Source organism: Oncorhynchus clarkii, chromosome 1 (genome assembly GCF_045791955.1).
Source record: "Oncorhynchus clarkii lewisi isolate Uvic-CL-2024 chromosome 1, UVic_Ocla_1.0, whole genome shotgun sequence".
Classification (NCBI taxonomy): Eukaryota; Metazoa; Chordata; class Actinopteri; order Salmoniformes; family Salmonidae; genus Oncorhynchus; species Oncorhynchus clarkii.
This window is the reverse complement of record NC_092147.1, coordinates 14,458,480-14,479,280: the sequence shown is the minus strand read 5'-3', so window position 1 is coordinate 14,479,280 and position 20,801 is coordinate 14,458,480. Positions and strand designations below refer to the sequence as shown.

General features: G+C 42.6%; 1 protein-coding gene across 7 annotated transcripts in view; it reads left to right on the top strand.

The window, feature by feature from the left end:
* Positions 1-20,801, top strand: part of LOC139366576 (dual specificity protein phosphatase CDC14AB-like) — a 64,023-nt gene that overhangs the window by 24,818 nt on the left and 18,404 nt on the right. For all 7 annotated transcript variants that reach the window (XM_071104415.1, XM_071104626.1, XM_071104536.1 and 4 more), the window contains 5 exons: positions 5,745-5,807; positions 6,481-6,568; positions 6,895-7,125; positions 10,855-10,993; positions 20,426-20,597. In XM_071104415.1, coding sequence (XP_070960516.1) covers positions 5,745-5,807; positions 6,481-6,568; positions 6,895-7,125; positions 10,855-10,993; positions 20,426-20,597 — 693 coding nt within the window. The remainder of the gene's footprint in view (positions 1-5,744; positions 5,808-6,480; positions 6,569-6,894; positions 7,126-10,854; positions 10,994-20,425; positions 20,598-20,801) is intronic.

Here is a 20,801-nt window from a genome sequence, read left to right as displayed (position 1 = left end):
GCAACTTGTTCTACTAGGATAAATGTTTTTATAGCGGGGAGGAAGACAACTTTTCAATAAAACCGGTCGTTGGTATAAGGTCATTATACTTTTATTTTATTACAACTTGAGGCTATTTTTTATTCTGATGAATGACCATAATCTAAATGTGATTCTGAACACCGTGGGTGAACGTCCTAAAGCCGTACACACCCAATGCATATGGATGTTCGGTAAATTTCTTGAATGTCTGGTAAATTAAAATCTTGCAGGTCACGTTGTCCGGCGCCTAATTTTCCTAACGAAAACCGTGGTACACACGCACAAATGTACATAGATGATGATACGTTTTTGTTGTATCTTTTTTTATTTAGATCTTGTAAAAGAAAATACAATGTTATATTCTCCTACATTCCTCTCACATTCCAAACGTCAAAGTGTTTCCTTTCAAATGGTATCAAGAATATTGCATATCCTTGCTGCAGGCAGTTAGAAATCATTTTAGGCAAAAAAAAAATAAAGGGTGGATCCTTGAGGTTTTAAAAGGATCGCCTTCCTTTGTAAACCTTAACATGGTACAGAGCAGGAGTAGTACATTTTCACTGTTTACTGTGGCTGGCAGAGGGCTTCATTCACTATGGAACCTACTGCCCAGGAGAACTGAGAAAAGGTACTTAACATAGGCCTGGGGGAGAGAGCAGCTCACAGACAGCGGTCAACACTACAGACCTAGCAGGGAGAATAGGGGATGGAAAAAGACTGCATGCACTGCACGTTCACATATCCAATGTTTGTGTGCTTTTTTTGTCCACTCTGTTTCCCTGTCTGAACGGGGTAGTCTCCTACTCTGCCTTTCTGTTTTATAAAGTGATTTGACATTTCATAGATTTTTTATTAATTTATAAAAAAACAAAGGTCCCTAAGAACAGTGACCATTATTATTAAATGGAAAAAGTTTTTAACCACCAAGACTTCCTAGAGCTGGCTGCCCAACCAAACTGAGGAGAAGGACCTTTGTCAAGGTGGTGACCAAGAACCCAATGGTCACTCTGAAGGAGATCCTCTATGGAGATGGGGGAACCTTCCAGAAGGAAAACCATCTCTGCAGCACTCCACCAATCAGGTCTTTATGGTAGAATGGCCAGACGCTAGCCACTCCTTAGTAAAAGGCACCTAAAGGACACTCAGACCATCAGAAACAAGATTCTCTGGTCTGATGAAACCAAGATTGAACACTATGGCCTAAATGCCAAGCGTCACGTCTGGAGGAAACCTGGCACCATCCCCACGCTGAAGCATGGTGGTGGCAGCATCATGCTGTGGGGATATTTTTCAGCGGCAGAGTCTGGAAGAGTAGTCAGGATCGAGGGAAAGATGAACGGAACAAAGTACAGAGAGATCCTTGATGAAAACCTGCTCCAGAGTGCTCAGGACCTCAGGGCTGGGGCAAAGGTTCATCTTCCAACAGGACAACGACCCTAAGCACACAGCCAAGACAATGCAGGAGTAGCTTCTAGACAAGTCTTTGAATGTCCTTAAGTGACCTAGCCAGAGCCTGGACTTAAACCCAATCGAACATCTCTGAAGAGACCTGAAAATAGCTGTGCAGCAACGCTCCCCATCCAACCAGGCAGAGCTTGAGAAGATCTGCGGAAAATAATGGGAAAAACTCCCCAAATACAGGTTTGCCAATCTTGTAGCCATACCCATGATGACTCGAGGCTGTAATTGCTGACAAAGGTGCATAAAAAGTACTGAGTGATGGGTCTGAATAAATATATTTCAGTTGTATTTTTAATAGATTTGCAAACATTTTTGGTTTTGTTATTATGGGGTATTGTGTGTAGATTTGAGGGAGGGGGGGGGGGGGGGGGAGACGACAATTGAATCCATTTTAGAATAACGTAACAAATGTGAAGGGAAAAAAAGTGGGAAAGGTCAAGGGGTCTGAATACTTTCCGACTGCACTCTACATCTTATTATTGACAGGCAAGTCAAAGGGTCGCTGTTACGAATCCCTTTGGCCCGGCAGTCTAGGGGGAATGGTAACGAGACCCGTAACATAACTCATGCAAAGTATAATAGTGACAAAGTATCAGTGAGAACGAAAAACCACAGACAACTTAATTACCGTCAAACACTCAGGGTTTATTTGAAAACACACGATAAGGGGGGGGCAGGAAAAGGGGCTGAGCTGGACCCAAGGAAATAAATAATAAGTATCCAAAATTACCCCTAAGCTAGACTAGCCTACTTAAATACAGCTAACTAACCAAAAATACAGTGGGTGGTCCGCCCCATTCTAACTAGTGTTTTTAAACTAAGTTTACCTACGGGTAGTGTATGCCCATGGGCGACTTGTCTTGTACCCCCTTTTCCCACCGTCAAACACCATAACACAAACAATACTCACAGGTGGGGACAAAGTGATCTGGAGATGCTAAAACAAACAAGAGAACTACAGAGAGATTGTTTTACAGAGAGATTGAGCTCCCGAGAAAACAATTGACAGGGTTTTTAAACCAAGGGAATGTGATTGGGTAATGGAAACAGGAGATGGTGTGTCTTCTGATTAGCGACTGATTGGGGAATGATGATTGCCACCTGTGAGGAGGGGAGAAGGAGAGAAAATGAATACACACACACACAGGACACACACACAGAATACCTGTATCCGCAACAGTCGCAAAATGCGACTAAATGGTTGCAAAGTTCACCAACAATGTTTCAACTAAAGACTTCATAAACTACTCAAGTCTTATTAAACTGGTACAGGGGAATGGTGATATGAAGCTGTGTGATGAGTGCCTGTAATGGCCTGACCGGAAAGGAAATGCGTAACAGAGTAGCTCATGTCGGTGTTATGTGAGGAGCAGGGTTGGCCATCTAGCAATTCTGGCAAATGTCAGATCGGCTGCACTTTTTTTTTTTTTAATGGGCTGGTCGAAATTGAAATAAATAAAGGTGACAGGGCCAGCGGCCCATGGGCTTGCTAATATTGTTTTATTTTTTTTGCACAATTTCTTTACACTTAACTATAATGAGCCTTTTGCTGATCAGCGGCCCCCTGACCAAGATGGACCGGCCTGGGTTTCTCACATTCAAAGTCAAACGCGGCTTCAGCAAAGAGACTTTTTCCGACTCTGTCATCCGACTCTCAGCCCAGATCGGGGTTTGTAAAAAACGGGAAGGCTCCCTATAAAAGTAGAAAGAGCACATTCTACATTGTCACCTCACTCAAAACAACCTATTTTGGGGGCTGCTAAAACTCAGATTTTATCAAACAGTAAAGTGCATTATCCTCATTCTTATAATGAAAGCTTCTGCCCTGTGCCTGTTTCACTGGGGCATGCTGCTGTGATGAGCAAACCACTCTCCTCTGACTGCAAAACAACTTGCTCTGATCGTATAACATTTCAAAATGCAGTTGCAGGAAAAAACACCGCTTTGGAAGCTTTGTCCCCTTGTCCCTGTCGAAGAGTGGAGGGTCTCAGATTTCTGGAAGTAAACTTTCTGTATGTCAATTTGGCTTAATAGCAACTATTTTACAACCAAGATATTTGATATGGAGCGGCGCCCTCCCTGAAATGTGCACCGGCCATTGCAATTTGAACCTCCTTCAAACAGCACACACAAATAAATTGTATCAGTGAGTAGAAAAATGGCTTAAATTGCCAAAGTTTCGCACTATCCCTTTAAGACTCAACTGGTGACATGACATGCTATAGTTTATTAGTCTATCTGGTTGGCATGGAAACCACCGCCTAGCCTGCTCAGTGTCGAAGTTTCAAGTTTTATTAGTCGTATGTACAGGATACACATGGTATACTCTGTCCAACGAAATGCTTACCTGCAGGTTCCTTCGACAATGCAACAACAACAAAAGATAAGAATATGAACATAAAGTAAATGGCTCTGACTATAATAAACATTTTAGCATGAGTATAATACAGGAAGCTACAATTTATAGTCCAATATTTACACATTTGTGGGTGTGCGAGTGTATGTTTGCTGAAGTGCAGAGAATCAGAGCAGGTGGTCAGTCCAGTTCAAGTGTTCGGCAGTGTGATGGCTTGTAGATACTAACAGGCTCAGAGACGGTTTCTATCAGACCTCATGCTCTGATACGGTCTGACCGACGGTAAGGGAGTGAACAGCTCATGGCTGGGGTATTTGTTCACAACCAGTTTTGATTTAAGAACAAAGCCCTGGTCTTCCCGTCTATTTCACTTTTTGGTTTATCAACTGGATAAAAATAAAAATATCTCTTAGGCTATTATACTGACTTTGGAGTCTGTCACTGATCTAGACATGAGAAACCAGAACTGTGATGTCTGTGTCCAGTCCATTAAACCAGTTGATAATTGATTTCCTGTGGATAAAGAACCAGTCTAAACTTCCGGACCACCAGGACTTGAGCTAAATAAAAATAAAAATAAAAAGAAGGGGGCGCTGAGCCGAACTATAAAATTCACTAAATAATTTACTTCCTTGTACAGTGTTGTGAATCACGACCCCCTAATGCTTATCGATATCAGTTCAGCAGCATATGGCTCTTACAGTGTAGTACTGGCTTCACACACACTCTTATAATCAGACCCTCCCTATTTGACACCACTGCCACAAATGTCATAGGTCTTAGACAAGAGGGACACAGTGGTGTGGAGTAGGATAGAATACTGGGAAGGAGCATGGTGATATCATGTCCTCCTCAGGCTCACCATGATCCTGGTGGCTGGATGCTGACTCGGTTGGTTGCTGACTGTTCACTGTATACCTATCATCACCAACACTATACACTGAGTGTACAAAACATTTAAGAACACCTGCTCTTTCCATGACAGGCTGAACAGGTGAATCCAGGTGAAAATTATGATCCTTTATTGATGTCACCTCTACCTCAATCAGTGTAGCTGAATGGGAGGAGACACCAAAAACCAAACATTAAGGTGTTCCTAATGTTTGGTATACTCAGTGTATTAGAGGTTAAAGTGCACAGATAATTATCCTTAGTGATTTAGCCTCGTACTTAGCGACCTGTTGTCATGTCATGTTGTCGTGCCAACAATTACAGTACCACATACCATCTTGCTTTTATTATTGCTTTACTATCCCTGTCCTTTTAAGCAACAATTATCAACATGGCTTAGTTTGATACAGCTGATAATGTCTGCGGGGGTCACTTTGCTGATCTCCGCCATAACAGATTATAATCGGTCATCATGATGCTGCTTCAGGCTTCCCAGCAGACCGAGAGTTTGAGGTCAATGTAGTTCTGGGGCTGCCTGGGTCACTAGTTTTGCTTGGTCATGAATCAGTTGAGACACACACAGGCCTGGCCTCCACAATCACCCAACCTCAATCCAATTGAGTTGGTTTGGGATGAGTTGAACCGCAGAGTAAAGGAAAAGCAGCCAGCAAGTGCTCAGCATATGTGGGAACTCCTTCTAGACTGTTGTAAAAGCATTCCTCATGAAGCTGGTTGAGAGAATGCCAAAAGTGGGCAAAGCTGTCATCAAGGCAAAGGGTGGCTACTTTGAACAATCTCAAATATTTTGATTTGTTTAACCCTTTTTTAGTTATTATGTGATTCCACATGTATTATTTCATAATTCTGATGTCTTCGCTATTACTCTACAATGTAGAAAATAGTAAAAATTAAAAACCCTTTGAGTAGGTGTGTCAACTTTTGGTACTGTATGTATGTGTATGTATATGTATATATATATATATATATTAAACTGTCTCTGCTCTCTTTTCTCCAGGCCCTGCAACATGGATTCTTTGACTTTGAGACATTTGACGTGGACGAATATGAGCACTACGAGGTAATGTTGTCACATTGGACCCGCTCCAATAATAAGTGCCCACTCATCAGTTTGAACGGCGAAACATCTGTAAAGACAAACCGCAGCACACCTACAATATTCACAGTCCCTGACGACCTGACGTGACCTTTTAGATTCATAAATAGTCTTCTGTGAGCGTCATCAGTTTCATTTGACCCGACTCTGCAAAAACAGACAGAATATTGTCACCGAAAAAAGGGTTTGGCACTTGGTCACTAAAACAAAAGCAGCAAAGAGGAGGGATTGGTCCTTTGCAAATTGAGCGGTTGTTGATAATGACCTATTGCGTACCAAACTAGCCTGTCTGTGCCGTCGTGCCATTGTTGGTCCCAGATCGGTTTGTGCAGTCTTGCCCACCTGCAGTGTAAGGTTAGGTTGTTACTGAAGATGGCTACTAACTGGAGGCCAATCTGATTAAGTAAAGGCTAAAGTCTTAGGAACGTTTTTAAGTCAGAGCAAAATGTCCATATCAGTCTGGGCCCCTGTTTGATGAGTCCTTTTATTTTTTTACCTTTTTTTATTTAAACAGGGAAATCCCATTGAGACCAAGACCTCCTTTACAAGGGATCCCTGCATGTACACAAGTATACAGATTCACAACATTCCCAATCAGTCGAGACAATCAGTCTTCTCCCTTCTCTCTGTGTTATAGCGAGTGGAAAACGGTGACTTCAACTGGATCGTGCCGGGGAAGTTTCTGGCCTTCAGTGGACCCCATCCCAAAAGTAAAATAGAGAATGGTGAGACAAGTTTTGGATTCAGTCCTTGACCTTTTATGTGCTCTTCCCCTTTTAAGAAAAATAGCCGCTGTTCTAGAGTAATTTAGTACAGTTGTCTCGACCGATGAACCTTGACAGGGTTCAGGTTTAGATTCAGGTAGACTTTCCCTATGCATCTGTTCTCGCTAATCCTTTCTCTTCTGTAACAGCAGATGGCACCATTAGTGTAGTAATACATTTGACAACATACTAAGGAAGATTGCTCTATGCTTCAACATAATCAGTTTTCCTTACCTACGTTTTACACAAATTAGCTTACCTTTAATCTCCTCCCCATCCCAACCCAGGCTACCCTCTTCATGCCCCAGAAGCGTACTTCCCCTACTTCCGGAAACACAACATTACCACGGTGGTGCGGCTCAACAAGAAGATCTATGACGCCAAGCGCTTCACGGATGCCGGCTTCGACCACTACGACTTGTTCTTCGTGGATGGCAGCACACCCAACGACGTCATCACCCGCCGATTCCTGCACATCTGTGAGAGCACCGATGGAGCCGTGGCCGTTCACTGCAAGGGTGAGAGACACACACACACACACACACACACACTGCAGTATCTGTTGAGATATTTCAAATAGCTTGCCTGGCATATGGACTCTGCTTTTTTGGGACTATATTGATGTATTGCATTGGTGTGCCTGGCAAGCTAAATCACACGTACCCTGACTATTTAAAATATGTTGGGAGGGATTTTAGAGTTCACAAAATGTAGCCTACATGGCTGAGCCAAGTTAATCAGTAATGCAATGCTCAACTGTAGGCTACAATTTGTATTCTAGGCCCCAAAGGGCTGTTTTATGCCGGTCTGATACTTTGCTTAACAAGTCACATAATAAGTTGCATGGACTCATACTGTGTGCAATAATAGTGTTTAACATGATTTTTGAATGACTTCCTCATCTCTGTACCCCACACATAGAATTATCGGTAAAGTCCATCAGTCGAGCAGTGAATTTCAAACACTGATTCAACCACAAAAACCAGGGATATATTCCAATGCCTCGCAAAGAAGGGCACCTATTGGTAGATGGGTAAAAATAAGAAAAGCAAACATTGAATATCCCTTTGAACATGGTGACGTTGTTAATACAAAGTGTTCTGTTTGGGGCAAATCCAATACAACACATTAATGAGTGCTGCTCTCCATATTTTCAAGCATAGTCGTTGCTGCATCATGTCATGTGTATTCTTGTAATCGTTAAGGACTGGGGAGTTTTTCAGGATAACAAATTAACAGAATGGAGCTAAGCACAGGCAAAATCCTACATGAAAACCTGGTTCAGTCTTTCCACCAGACACTGGAAGATGAATTGTCCTTTCAGCAGGACAATTTTTATTTATTTCACCTTTATTTAACCAGGTAGGCTAGTTGAGATCAAGTTCTCATTTACAACTGCGACCTGGCCAAGATAAAGCAAAGCAGTGAGACTCAAACAACAACACAGAGTTACACATGGAATAAACAAACATACAGTCAATAATACAATAGATATATTCAGTGTGTGCAAATGAGGTTGGATAAGGGGGGTGAGGCAATAAATTGGCCATAGTGGCTAAATTATTACAGCATGGCAAATTAAACACTGGGGTGATAGATGTGCAGAAGATGAGTGAGCAAGTCGCGATACTGGGGTGCAAAGGAGCAAATTAAATAACAATATGGTGATGAGGTAGTTGGATGGGCTATTTACAGATGGGCTATGTACAGGTGCAGTGATCTGTGAGCTGCTCTGACAGCTGGTGCTTAAAGTTAGTGAGTTAGCGCAGTGGACTAGGGCACTGCATCGCAGCGCTAGCTGTGCCACCAGAGACTCTGGGTTTGCGCCCAGGCTCTGTCGCAGCCGGCCGTGACTGGGAGGTCCGTGGGGCGACGCACAATTGGCCTAGCGTCGTCCGGGTTAGGGAGAGTTTGGCCGGTAGGGATATCCTTGTCTCATCGCGCACTAGCGACTCCTGTGGCGGGCCGGGCGCAGTGCACGCTAACCAAGGTCGCCAGGTGCACGGTGTTTCCTCCGACACATTGGTGCGGCTGACTTCCGGGTTGGATGCGCGCTGTGTTAAGAAGCAGTGCGGCTTGGTTGGGTTGTATTTCGGAGGACGCATGACTTTCGACCTTCGTCTCTCCCGAGCCCGTACGGGAGTTGTAGCGATGAGACTAAATTGTTTTTTTGTTTTTTAATTTCTATTGGAAGGATTTAATAATTTGCAATTATTTCTACTGATGATAAGGTAAAAGGTTTATGTTTCTGTATCAGTGGTAGATGGTAGATATATCCAATGCAAAACACATCTACATTTAAATGGTATTAATATTAATTTGCATTTATTTCCATTAGTTCCCATATATTCCTGTTAATTCCCACAAAGTTTCCACCTCTGAATATTCCCCAAAATGTGCAACCCTACTAGATACGTAAACATTATTAAAGTGGCTAGTGATTCCTAATCTATGTCTATAGGCAGTCGCCTCTGATGTGCTAGTGATGACTGTTAGCAGTCTGATGGCCTTGAGATAGAAGCTGTTTTTCAGTTTCTTGGTCCCAGCTTTGATGCACCTGTACTGACCTCGCCTTCTGGATGATAATGGGGTGAACAGGCAGTGGCTCAGGTGATTGATGTCTTTGATGATCTTTTTGGCCTTCCTATGGCACCGGGTGCAGTAGGTGTCCAGGAGGGTGAGAAGTTTGCCCCTGGTAATGCATTGGACAGACTGCACCACCCTCTGGAGAGCTTTGCGGGTTGTGGGCGGTGCAGTTGCCGTACCAGGAGTAAAAGTATGTGGACACCTACACGTCGAACATCTCATTCCAAAATCAAATTTGACAGATTTCCAACAGTCTAATGTCCATTGCTCATGTTTCTTGGCCCAAGCAAGTCTCTTCATAATGGTGTCATTCAGTAATGGTCTCCTCTGAACAGCGGATGTGTCTGTTACTTGAACTCTGAAGCATTTATTTGGGCTGCAATCTGAGGTGCAGTTAACTCAATTTTTTTTTTTTTTAATTAAACTAGGAAAGTCGGTTAAGAACTAATTCTTATTTACCATGACTGCCTACACCGGCCAAACCCGGACGATGCTGGGCCAATTGTGCGCCGCCCTATGGGACTCCCAATCACGTCCGGTTGTGATACAGCCTGGATTCGAAACCAAGGTGTCTGTAGTGACGCCTCTAGCACTGAGATGCAGTGCCTTATATTGCTGCGACACTCGGGAGCCGTAATGAACTTATCCTCTGCAGCAGAAGTAACTCTGGGTCTTCCTTTCCTGTGGCGGTCCTCATTAGAGCCAGTTTCAACATAACACTTGATGGTTTTTGTGACCGCACTTGAAGAAACTTTTAAAGTTCTTGAAATGTTCCAGATTGACTGACCTTCATGTTTTAAAGTAATGATGGACTGTCGTTTCGCTTTGCTTATTTGAGCTGTTTTTGCCATAATATGGACTTGGTCTTTTGCTAAATAGGACAATTTAAAAAAATTAACAAATTATTAGGCTCTTCATTAGCTGTTGCAAAAGCAGCAGCTACTCTTCCTGGGGTCCACACGAAACATAATACAGAATGACATAATACAGAACATCAATAGACAAGAACAGCTCAAAGACAGAACTATAATTTTTTTTTTTAAGGCACATGTAGCCACATATCAATACAAACTATCTAGGTCAAATAGGGGAGAGGTGTTACTTTATCTGTTTTTTGACACCAGGTTTGCTGTTTGAGCAATATGAGATTAGGATTATTTTCATCTGTATAACACCCCTACCTTGTCACAGCAAAACTGATTGGCTCAAACACATTAAGAAGGAAAGAAATTCCACAAATGAACTGTTAACAAGGCACATCTGTTAATTGAAATGCATTCTAGGTGACTACCTCATGAAGCTGGTTGAGAGAATGCCAAGAGTGTATAAAGCTGTTATCAAGGCAAAGGGTGGCTACTTTGAAGAATCTCCAATATAAAATATATGTAGCTTGTTTTACACTTTTTTGGTTACTTCATGATTCCATATGTGTTATTTCATAGTTTTGATGTCTTCACTATTATTCTACAATGTGGAAAATAAATCAAGAAACCTTGGAATGAGTATGTGTGTCCAAACTTTTGACGTGTGTGTATATGTGTGTGTATATATATAACTCAATCAGGTCTGATGACATTGTTACTTTTAATATGTTCTATTCAATTCCTTATTCATGAAAAATTAAATCCTAATTATTTTCACTCGCTCATTCTTGTCATCAGCTGGCCTTGGGCGTACTGGCACCCTGATAGGCTGTTACCTAATGAAGCACTACCACTTCACGGCAGCAGAGACCATCGCCTGGATCAGGGTCTGCCGGCCGGGCTCTATTATCGGGCCTCAGCAGCACTTCTTGGAGGAGTAAGTACTCCTAATAGCTGGTCCTAGCTACATGTCTCATTCATATACACTGAACAAAAATATAAATGCAACAAGGTCAAAGATTTTAATGAGTTCCATTTCATATAAGGAAATCAGTTAATTGAAATAAATGAATTAGTCCTTAATCTATGGATTTCATAAGACTGGCAATACAGAGATGCATCTGTTGGTCAGTGGCCATCGAAGGTGAGCATTTTCCCACTGAAGTCGGTTATGACACCAAACTGTCAGGTCAAGGTCAAGATCCTGGTGAGGACAACGAGCACGCAGATGAGCTTCTCTGAGACGGTTTCTGACAGTAGATTTCTGATGTAGAAGTTCTTCAGTTGTGCAAACCGACAGTTTCATCAGCTGTCGAGGTTGCTGGTCTCATACAATCCCTCAGGTGATGAAGCCGGATGTGGGATGGCGTGGTTACACGTGGTCGCGTGGGTACACGTGGTCTGCGGTTGTGTTGCTGGTTGGACGTACTGCCAAATTCTCTAAAACATTGTTGGAGGCGGCTTACGGTAGAGAAATTAACATTTAATTCTCTGGCAACAGCTCTGGTGGACATACCTACAGTCAGCATGCCAATTGCAAGCTCCCTCAAAACTTGAGTCATATTTATTTTCTTTATTTTTTAAACACAATTTCAGTTTAATCCACCTGAAAAGAACAAATAATACAACAAATATTGTGGTTAAATTCAAATATACTAATTGATAAAAACACTGTATTTTCTGAAGAAATGTTTAAAGAAGGTATAATTTTAGTGAATGATATCATAAATAGGACTGGTGGAGTTATGTCACACATGCAGCTAACACAGACATATGGAAATGTCTGTTCTATCCAAAATTACAACCAATTAATTGCAGCATTACCACAAAAATGGAAGAGGCAAGTAGAAGGGGGGAAAAAGTAAGGAACTTGTATGTCGGCCCTGTATTAAAGAACATAAATGGTTAAAGAAAAGTGTGATAAATAAAAACATATACCAATTTAATTTAAGGACCAAAAAACTGACAGCTGTGCCATATAAATTGCAAAATAGTTGGGAAGAGATTGGCGATGTACCCATTCCATGGCACATGGTTTATGAATTGATACGCAAAACTTCAAATTTTTAAATTTAAATTACTATACAAAATTCTTGCAACTAATAGAATGTTATATATATGGGGGATACAATCTTCCCAGCTCTGCAGATTCTGCTGTGAGGAGGCAGAGTCATTAGATCATTTATTTTGGTATTGTCCATATGTAGCTCGTTTTTGGTCACAGGTCCAGGAATGGCTGAAGAATTGCAACATTTGCAACATTTGCCTAGAACTAATGATAGCAATACTGGGTGATTTGAAAAGCCATAGTCAATCTATCAATAATAAATAATTATTTGAGCAAAAAAAATATTTTTTTAATTTACAATCTGTAGAAGCTATGAGAATAGAAAGGTTCAATTTGTTTGTGAAACATCATAGCACAGTTGAAAAATATATGGCAAATAGAAATCCAAAATGGATGATGTTGAGAGATGGATGGGAGAGGTTGAATGGAGCTGAAGGGTGGGACTAATAGCAAGATAAACCATGTAAAACATACAGGGTCTGTAAAATGTATGTAGAATCAGAACTTTTGTGAAATAGCACAGTTACAAATAGAAATCAAACTGGATAGACATCAGAAATAGAGGAAGGACTAAAAACAAACAAAAAATAACTATTGTAAAATAGACTGTGTCTGTAAAATGTGTATAAGATCGAACCCGGATCTGTAGTGGCGCCTCTAGCACTGCGATGCAGTGCCTTAGAACGCTGCGCCTCTCGGGAGGCTAATGTCATTCTGTTTAATCAGCTTCTTGATATGCCACTACTGTCAGGTGGATGGATTATCTTGGTCAAGGAGAAATGCTTACTAGCAGGGATGTAAACAAATGTGTGCACAAAATTTGTGAAAAATAAGCTTTTTTGTGCGTATGGAAAAATTTGGGGGATATTTTATTTCAGCTCATGAAATGTGGGATCAACACTTTACATGTTGCGTTTATATTTTTTAGATTATTTTTTAAACATTTGACATTATAGTATTTTTGAAGACATTCTTGTCCAGAGCGAATTACAATTAGTGCATTCATCTTAGGATAGCTAGGTGAGACAACCACATCACAGTCGAGCAAGGACATTTTTCCTCAATAAAGTAATTATCAGCAAAGTCAGTGTTAGTAGAGAATTACAAATGTTATTTTGGGGAGGGGTAGTGGGAGTTTATTTAAGATACTCTTTGAAGAGGTAGGGTTTCAGGCGTTTTCAGAAGATGGGCAGAGACTCTGCTCTCTGCTGTCTTGATGTTAGAGGGAAGCTGGTTCCACAATTAGGTGCCAAGACTATCATGATGTTGTTTTCTTGCCTTTGACTGCCAGTTCGACTTGTTCTTTCAGTTGCTACTGTAGAGGGTGCCTGAAAACGTTTGCAGTACCAATTGATCGTGCCTCAGGTTATGACCAGGTTTGAGCTGTGTTTGATTTGTAAATCGGGACGTGCCGGAACAAAAAGTGAGCGAGATAGGAGGGTGACCTGGGGGGCTCTGAGGTACCTGATTACATATATATATAAAAAAAAATCACCTTTCCTAATCGAGTACTGCATGCATTATCATAGCTTTTGCGTACTGGCATAGAGCAGTAGTGTAGAGGCACTTGCAGAAGTTGCACACATGTTTTGTTGTTGTAGCCTATTGTTCAGCAATAATGTGGCCTTTTTATGAATGCATTTCATGCAATTCTACATCTTTTTTTTTTTTTTTAATACCTCAGAAATGATTGAAATGACAGGGTACTTTGACACTTAACAAACGCAGAATCTGAGATCAATAAAAACGACCTCATCATGAATCCACCGATCACCTGTGTGTGTGTGGAGACGCACATATTGGACAATAGGTGGAAATTACCGTCCTAAAAAAGCTTGGCCAATGGCCAGTGCGCTCGTTCCAAACGCCTAATCTCTGTTCTTTTACTTAGTAAAACAATGCAATGACATGCCTTTTTGGAAGTTGGTCAAATCTTTTGGTAGCCTACAGGCAGATCGGTCTTCTCTTTTCATCAGAATCCATTTGCTTTCCAACCTGTGTTTTACTGTATTTGTATTTGAAATATTGCGAAAGGCCTGTTATTGGCTGCATGATGTTCACTGACAGATTTGCCATGCGCTCCCGACTAGGCTATGCCTTGTGATTGAACTACACATAATCCACAGCTAGGCTAAATGTAACTTTATTTAACCAGGTAGGCTAGTTGAGAACAAGTTCTCATTTACAACTGCGACCTGGCCAAGATAAAGCAACGCAGTTTGACATATACAACAACATGCTGTCAATAATACAATAGAGAAAGTCTATATACAGTGTGTGCAAATGAGGTAGGATAAGGGGGGTGAGGCAATAAATAGGCCATAGTGGCAAAATTATTACAGTATGGCAAATTAAACACTGGAATGGTAGATGTGTGGAAGATGAATGTGCATTTAGAGATACTGGGTTGCAAAGGAGCAAGATAAATACAGTATGGGGATGGGTAGTTGGATGGGCTATTTACAGATGGACTATGTACAGGTGCAGTGATCTGAGAGCTGCTTTGACAGCTGGTGCTTATGCTAATGCAGAACGCCACAGGATTGTTTTGTGCTGGTCAAGGGCAGTCAGGTCTGGAGAGAACCAAGGGTTATATCTGTTCCTGGTTCTACATTTTTTGAATGGAGCATGCTTATTTAAGATGGTGAGGAATGCACTTTTAAAGAATAACCAGGCATCCTCTACTGACGGGATGAGGTTAAAATCCTTCCAGAATACCCGGGCCAGGTCGATTAGAAAGGCCTGCTCGCTGAAGTGTTTTAAGGAGCGTTTGACAGTGATGAGGGGTGGTTGTTTGACCGCAGACCCACAACGGATGCAGGCAATGAGGCAGTGATTGCTGAGATCTTGGTTGAAAACAGCAGAGGTGTATTTGGAGGGCAAGTTGGTTATCTGAGGGTGCCCGTGTTTACGGATTTGGGGTTGTACCTGGTGAGTTCATTGATAATTTGTGTGAGATTGAGGGCATCAAGCTTAGATTGTAGGATGGCCGGGGTGTTAAGCATGTCCCAGTTTTAGGTCACCTAGCAGCACGAGCTCTGAAGATAGATGGGGGGGCAATCAATTCACATATGGTGTCCAGGGCAGAGCTGGGGGCAGAGGGTGGTCTATAGCAAGCGACAACGGTGAGAGACTTGTTTCTGGAAAGGTGGATTTTTAAAAGTAGAAGCTTGAATTGTTTGGGTACAGACCTGGATAGTAAGACAGAACTCTGCAGGCTATCTCTGCATTAGATTGCAACACCACCCCCTTTGGCAGTTCTACCTTGTCGGAAGATGTTATTCAGGGTTTTTGGTGGTCTTCCTAAGCCAGGATTCAGACACGACTAGGACATCCGGGTTGGCGGACTGCTAAAGCAGTGAATAAAACAAACTTAGGGAGGAGGCTTCTAATGTTAACATGCATGAAACCAAGGCTTTTACGGTTACAGAAGTCAACTAATGAGAGCACCTGGGGAAGTAGGAGTGGAGCTAGGCACTGCAGGGCCTGGATTCACCTCTACATCACCAGAGGAACAGAGGAGGAGTAGGATAAGGGTACGGCTAAAGGCTATAAGAACTGGTCGTCTAGTACGTTTGGAACAGAGAGTTAAAGGAGCAGGTTTCTGGGCGTGATAGAATAGATTCAAGGCATAACGTACAGACAAAGGTATGGTAGGATGTGAGTACTTTTGAGGTAAACCTAGGCATTGAGTAATGATGAGAGAGAGATTTTCTCTAGAAACGTTTTAGCCAGGTGATGTCACAGCATATGTGGGAGGTTGAACTAAATGGTTGGTTAAGGCATTTTGAGCAGGGCTAGAGGCTCTACAGTAAAATAAGACAATAATCACTAACCAGGACAGAAATGGACAAGGCATATTGATATTAGGGAGAGGCATGCGTAGCCGAGTGATCATAGGGGTCCAGTGAGTGGTTGGGCTGGCAGGAGACACAGCGATTCAGACTGTTAGCAGGCCGGTGCTTGCAAGCTAGCAGAAGGGCCTTAGAAGGACGTTGCGACAAAGGACAGTCTGTTTTAGCCTCCGCGTGCGGTGACGTCGATAGACCAGTCGTGATGGATTAGTAGGGTTCCGAGTAGCAGTGGGGTCCAAGTACAATTGGCAAAATAGGTATAGTGGCCCAAGTAATTGGCCGATGGATCTATTCAGCTAACAGTGCAATATGCTCTAGACAGCTAGCGGGCCGCGGCTAGCAAGCTAGCAGATGGGCATTCAGGGGACATCGCGGCGTAGGGGCCAGTTGAGTACCCCCTCGAGCAAGTTACGTCGGTAGTCCAGTCGTGAAGGATCGGCGGGGTTCTGTGCCCCGTACCGGCAGTAGAAGGGGTCCGGGTATTGTAGCCCAGAAGTGGCTGATGGGCCTCTTCAGCTAGCCGGGAGAATGGGCCTAGCATGGGCTAGCTCCAGGCTAATTGGTGCTTGCTTCGGGACAGACGTTAGCCAGGAGTAGTCACTCGTATTGCAGCTAGCTAGCTGTGATGATTCGGTGAAAAGGTCATGAGCTTTCGATAGGAATCCGGGGATATTGAGAGAAAATAGGTCCGGTATGCTCTGGTTTGAGTCGCGTTGTACAAGCTGGCGAGAGCTTTCCGAGCTAAAGGTTAGCTGATGACCGCTAGCAGTGGTTAACTGACTACAAGCTAGTAGCTAGTGAGCTGGCTAGCTTCTGTTGGGGGATTCTGGTTCCGAGGTAAATAAAAATACTTGAAAAAAAAAACAGATCCACACCACATTGGGTGAGGCGGGTTGCAGGAGAGTATTTTGAAGTTGAGGTTTCGAAAAATATAAAAAGATATGCAAAGAAAAATATATAAAAAGATTTACATGGGACACGACAAGACGAAGGACAAAGAAGTCTGACTGCTATGCCATCTTGGATGTTTATATAAGCTATTGATCCTCTTGAGGCTAAATTACTCCTCATGTAGTATTGTAAATTCTATAATTTCAGTGAATCTCACTCTAGTTACATTGGTGCAAAAAAGTATTTAGTCAGCCACCAATTGTGCAAGTTCTCCCACTTAAAAAGATGAGAGAGGCCTGTAATTTTCATTACATCAGTTATTAGAATATCAGGCACATTTTCACATTAGGTTTTTTTTAAGGGGGCAGGAGAATTTACAGAGGAGGCAACTTGAATGAACACTGATGGCTTTTATTAGAATTTTTACATTGCAAACAGTGAAAAAAAAATGTCATGCCAAGAGAGGTACCAAATCCTGGCAAATGGGTTCTGGAACGAAACAGTCCAAAACTGAAAGGTGGCAGGATCCGTCTCAAATTGAGCACTGTGTTTGAGGACTTGGCGAGGTAACTTTAGTCAACTGCGTTCAACTCAGGATAACTGGTCATATGAAAGTGGCCCACCTTTTAGCCAGGTAAATTCAATGGCAACAAACCCTTCAGAACTAACCTGCTCCGGGGCAGGCTAATTCACAGCTAACTCCACTTACCCTGAATGAAATGACGACTGAGCTAAGGACCAATGAAATCAGATTCCTTCCCTCTTGCAAAGAAGGCATGAAACCAGAGGTCTCTCCACAATCCCCAAGTCCAGAACAGACTATGGGAGGCCCACAGTACTACATAGAGCCATGACAACATGGAACTGCTTTTAAAATAACAGTTCATGTTCGTTGCCGGTTACGTTTCTGTTCCTTGAAAAATGATTCCCCTCTGAATTAAATGCTGAATTTTCCGAAATGTTGTAGATTTTGGCAGGGGAGAATCTGACCGCTTCTTTCAAGTTGCTGACTACTCTGTGTGTGTGCATTGTCTGTCCATTTCCTGTTAGACTTTCCCCCCTTAACACACACACACCAGTAGGATACTTTTGACAGCTTTTCAGGCTTACCCAACAGCCGTTCTGTGGGAAGTGTTTGTCTGCTCAAGTGATGGATTAGTAGGGTTCCGAGTAGCAGTGGGGTCCAAGTACAATTGGCAAAATAGGTATAGTGGCCCAAGTAATTGGCCGATGGATCTATTCAGCTAACAGTGCAATATGCTCTAGACAGCTAGCGGGCCGCGGCTAGCAAGCTAGCAGATGGGCACATAGATTTTGGCAGGGGAGAATCTGACCGCTTCTTTCAAGTTGCTGACTACTCTGTGTGTGTGCATTGTCTGTCCATTTCCTGTTAGACTTTCCCCCCTTAACACACACACACCAGTAGGATACTTTTGACAGCTTTTCAGGCTTACCCAACAGCCGTTCTGTGGGAAGTGTTTGTCTGCTCAAGTGTTTGTCTTTAAACCAGGAGTTGGAACCTAGCTGTCTTAAGATGAATGCACAAACTGTAAGTCGCTCTGGATAAGATTGTCAGCTAAATGACTACAATGTAAATGTTGTTTGTCCTAATTCTCCAATCTGTCCATGTTCTGGGGTGAACAAAAGGGTAAAGATTAAATGGGGTTCTGTTTCCCCTGCTCCATTCAATCCTTCAACAGCAGCTATGGTCTTATCTCTTGGCATAGTTTCCATCCCAGCACAATGGAATGGTATGGATGGACAAGCTGGTCTGTATCGGTCTCTCTCTGGTCAGGCCACAAGTGACACGGTGTTATAGACTTACAGTGCCTTGCGAAAGTATTCGGCCCCCTTGAACTTTGCGACCTTTTGCCACATTTCAGGCTTCAAACATAAAGATATAAAATTGTATTTTTTTGTGAAGAATTAACAACAAGTGGGACACAATCATGAAGTGGAACGACATTTATTGGATATTTCAAACTTTTTTAACAAATCAAAAACTGAAAAATTGGGCGTGCAAAATTATTCAGCCACCTTAAGTTAATACTTTGTAGCGCCACCTTTTGCTGCGATTACAGCTGTAAGTCGCTTGGGGTATGTCTCTATCAGTTTTGCACATCGAGAGACTGACATTTTTTCTCATTCCTCCTTGCAAAACAGCTCGAGCTCAGTGAGGTTGGATGGAGAGCATTTGTGAACAGCAGTTTTCAGTTCTTTCCACAGATTCTCGATTGGATTCAGGTCTGGACTTTGACTTGGCCATTCTAACACCTGGATATGTTTATTTTTGAACCATTCCATTGTAGATTTTGCTTTATGTTTTGGATCATTGTCTTGTTGGAAGACAAATCTCCGTCCCAGTCTCAGGTCTTTTGCAGACTCCATCAGGTTTTCTTCCAGAATGGTCCTGTATTTGGCTCCATCCATCTTCCCATCAATTTTAACCATCTTCCCTGTCCCTGCTGAAGAAAAGCAGGCCCAAACCATGATGCTGCCACCACCATGTTTGACAGTGGGGATGGTGTGTTCAGGGTGATGAGCTGTGTTGCTTTTACGCCAAACATAACGTTTTGCATTGTTGCCAAAAAGTTCAATTTTGGTTTCATCTGACCAGAGCACCTTCTTCCACATGTTTGGTGTGTCTCCCAGGTGGCTTGTGGCAAACTTTAAACGACACTTTTTATGGATATCTTTAAGAAATGGCTTTCTTCTTGCCACTCTTCCATAAAGGCCAGATTTGTGCAATATACGACTGATTGTTGTCCTATGGACAGAGTCTCCCATCTCAGCTGTAGATCTCTGCAGTTCATCCAGAGTGATCGTGGGCCTCTTGGCTGCATCTCTGATCAGTCTTCTCCTTGTATGAGCTGAAAGTTTAGAGGGACGGCCAGGTCTTGGTAGATTTGCAGTGGTCTGATACTCCTTCCATTTCAATATTATCGCTTGCACAGTGCTCCGTGGGATGTTTAAAGCTTGGGAAATCTTTTTGTATCCAAATCCGGCTTTAAACTTCTTCACAACAGTATCTCGGACCTGCCTGGTGTGTTCCTTGTTCTTCATGATGCTCTCTGCGCTTTTAACGGACCTCTGAGACTATCACAGTGCAGGTGCATTTATACGGAGACTTGATTACACACAGGTGGATTGTATTTATCATCATTAGTCATTTAGGTCAACATTGGATCATTCAGAGATCCTCACTGAACTTCTGGAGAGAGTTTGCTGCACTGAAAGTAAAGGGGCTGAATAATTTTGCACGCCCTATTTTTCAGTTTTTGATTTGTTAAAAAAGTTTGAAATATCCAATAAATGTCGTTCCACTTCATGATTGTGTCCCACTTGTTGTTGATTCTTCACAAAAAAATACAGTTTTATATATTTATGTTTGAAGCCTGAAATGTGGCAAAAGGTCGCAAAGTTCAAGGGGGCCGAATACTTTCGCAAGGCACTGTAAGGTCACATGGTAGGTGAGGATTTCCTAATGCAACCTCTCCATCTTTCCATCTCTCTCCTTCCTTCCCTCTCCCTCCCTCCCTCTCTCTCTTTGTCTCAGGAGGCAGGCAGCCATGTGGATGCAGGGGGACATGCAGCGTTCGCAGCCGAGGGGCGTGTCTCACCTCATCTCCAGCATGGACGACCTCACCCTCAGACCAACCCACACCTCTATTACCACCAGCAGCCCCGCTGGCATCCTCAGGTCCCACAGTACCGACCGCCTTCAAGAGGTCAGCGCCGCCCACAACCCTGCCCTGGGTCCTGTTCATTAGGCACCAAGCGGAATAAAACAGGCTGAAACAAAAATGAGAGTTTCTCTTCCGTTTGGTGCCTAATGAACAGGACCCTGACAATGCCCCATTTTCCCTGTGGATGTGATGTACATCTGCATTGTTTCCAGCTAAGAGGCTGCAGATATTCTCCTACCATTTAGT